Source organism: Anopheles marshallii, chromosome 2, assembly GCF_943734725.1.
Source record: "Anopheles marshallii chromosome 2, idAnoMarsDA_429_01, whole genome shotgun sequence".
NCBI classification, from domain to species: Eukaryota; Metazoa; Arthropoda; class Insecta; order Diptera; family Culicidae; genus Anopheles; species Anopheles marshallii.
In genome coordinates this window covers 40973188-40975442 of record NC_071326.1, presented here as the reverse complement: position 1 = coordinate 40975442, position 2255 = coordinate 40973188, and the positions used below count along the sequence as shown (strand labels likewise).

General features: G+C 42.2%; 1 protein-coding gene across 1 annotated transcript; it reads left to right on the top strand.

Annotated features, from left to right (window-relative positions):
• Positions 1–395: 395 nt before the first annotated feature.
• Positions 396–1605, top strand: LOC128717968 (uncharacterized). The gene is made up of 2 exons (XM_053811645.1): positions 396–659; positions 727–1605. The coding sequence occupies exons 1-2, from the start codon at positions 396–398 to the stop codon at positions 1603–1605; spliced, it is 1143 nt and encodes a 380-aa protein (XP_053667620.1).
• The last annotated feature ends 650 nt before the right edge of the window (positions 1606–2255 follow it).

The window sequence follows — 2255 nt, the reverse complement described above, 5'->3', positions numbered from 1 at the left end:
TTTTTTGCCAAGAATTGCGCACGATAGCCTTGAGGCTAGTGCAAAGAAATCGAAAGCAAACGTAATTGGTAACTATATGATACAGATGAAAAATTTCTCACCTTAGTGTTTTCCTCAACGCCATACAATGGTATACGCCATCAACGTTTAAAAGTAATGAAAGGTTTCTCGACCGAGACGCGTATTCACACATTTGCTAGCCACCTTCATACCTGTGTTACAAAAGCGATCAAAGAGCAGGCGTTAACACCACGGAAGATTATCACAAAGCACAGCACAGTTGCCCTATAATCAGCCCAAGTGACATTCGCTACGAATGTTTCTTCTGAGATACATTCTATAAAACACCGCGAACACCGGTGAGATCATGTTTAGTTTGAGGCAACGGCGAAACAATGGACACTTCAGGACAGCTTTCAAACATTTGCTTCCTACGATGGATCCGCTGGATGGACACGATCAATGGGATTCATCTGCACGACGATTCACGCTTGGCACATGCTTTTCAGTGTGTCTTCTACATCCTTCAGTTAGGGCAGCTCCTTATCGCGTACAATTTTGGCGTCATTTGCATGAACACGACCTCTTTGGAGCAGTTCGCACAGCAGTTTAACCAGTTCGGTGGTATTTTGCTTACCTTTTCCCGTGTCATTGCAATTGTACGAACCCATCTGGCAACTACTTTTCGGTTACAGTAAACAAAGCGAATTTATCTTATTATTCTAGAATATCTATCGGAAGGAATTACGACAAACGGCGCAGTTCATCAACGCGTCAGAGTTTCACCATCTCAATGAGCGTGCGGAACAGATCCGCTCAGGAACCATCCGACTCGCAGGACGTTTCTTATCCACACTGCTGGGCATACAGATAGTGACACTCATATTCTGGTTCATGCTAACAGAGCTGCAGGCGTACAAACTTGACGTTCTATTGCCCACGGTCACTTACCTGCCGTTCGATGCTTCGGAGTGGCCCGAGTTTCTTAAGGTGATATTTCGCGTATATATCTACCTATCGAACACGCAGCTCATGTTAACCTTCTTCGGGAGCTACGTAATTACCAGCACCTATCTGCTCACGCTCACCATCGAGCTGCGCATCCTGAACGATTCGTATGCCGCAGCACCGGACGATCCGCGGCAGTTGGTAACCTTTCTGAAGGACCGTGTCGTGTACAAGGTGTCGCTTTTGCTGCACATCGGTACCATCAAACAGCAGATGAACGGGAGCATCCTGTTCGAGCTGATGCTAATCGTTTGCTTGCTGGCAATCAACGGACTACGGCTGTTGAAGACAAGCAGTGATCTTAGCGAGCTTGCCCTGTCGTGCAGTATGATCATGATCTATCTGTTGGAGTTTTTCCAGTACTGCTGGCAAGTTGATGAGATTGAACTGCTGCACGAACAGCAAGCGTATGCCGTCTACTCAACACCTTGGATCGGTGCAATTCAGCACACGAAGGCGTTACTGCTGATCACGATCCGAATGGCACAGGTCCCGTTACGTTTCATGTGTGGTGGAATGTACCAACTGTCTACCGAACTCTTTGCAACGGTAGTACAATTTATCTACTCACTGGTGATGATGCTTTTGCAGTTTTAATAAGCCGACAAATGCTTATTACCCCATTCAAGTTGGATGCTTTCGAGGGTATTCATGTGTGTGTTTAATTATACATTCAATGCACAGGGAGTTTTATGAACAGTTAAGTTGCACTTAAATCATATTTAAATATACGAATATCGCTTTTAATACAACAATTACAGTTCGTTGCTGTTCACGATAAATCAATCCCGATCAATTCTATTCACAGCCGCACTACAACCCGTGAAGAATATGAAATCGTATGAACAATAAATGTGCTTTTATAAACTTTCTCAAAATGTGCCATTCACCTTAAATCGGGATGCTTATATTCTGGTATACATAATCCAATCAGCATTCAGAATTTATGATATTATTTTTCGTAGATATGAACCGTAAATGTTGCACACATCAATCAAATTCCCTACAAAAAAAAAATCATTACATATATTCATGGGACGTATTTGAATTACAGGATGATTATGTTGCATTTTTGCTGTTAAATAATTCTGAATACTGAGCTCAAACACTTTGTTGCTTCGGAATGCATTGCTTAATGAATAATTTATTTTCGAAAGGCTTTGTTTGTCGCTGCTTTTATCTCTTTTCAGAATGAGTGGTTTTTACATTTATATATTTTGCTTTGCAGTATAAAATTGTCCGAATTG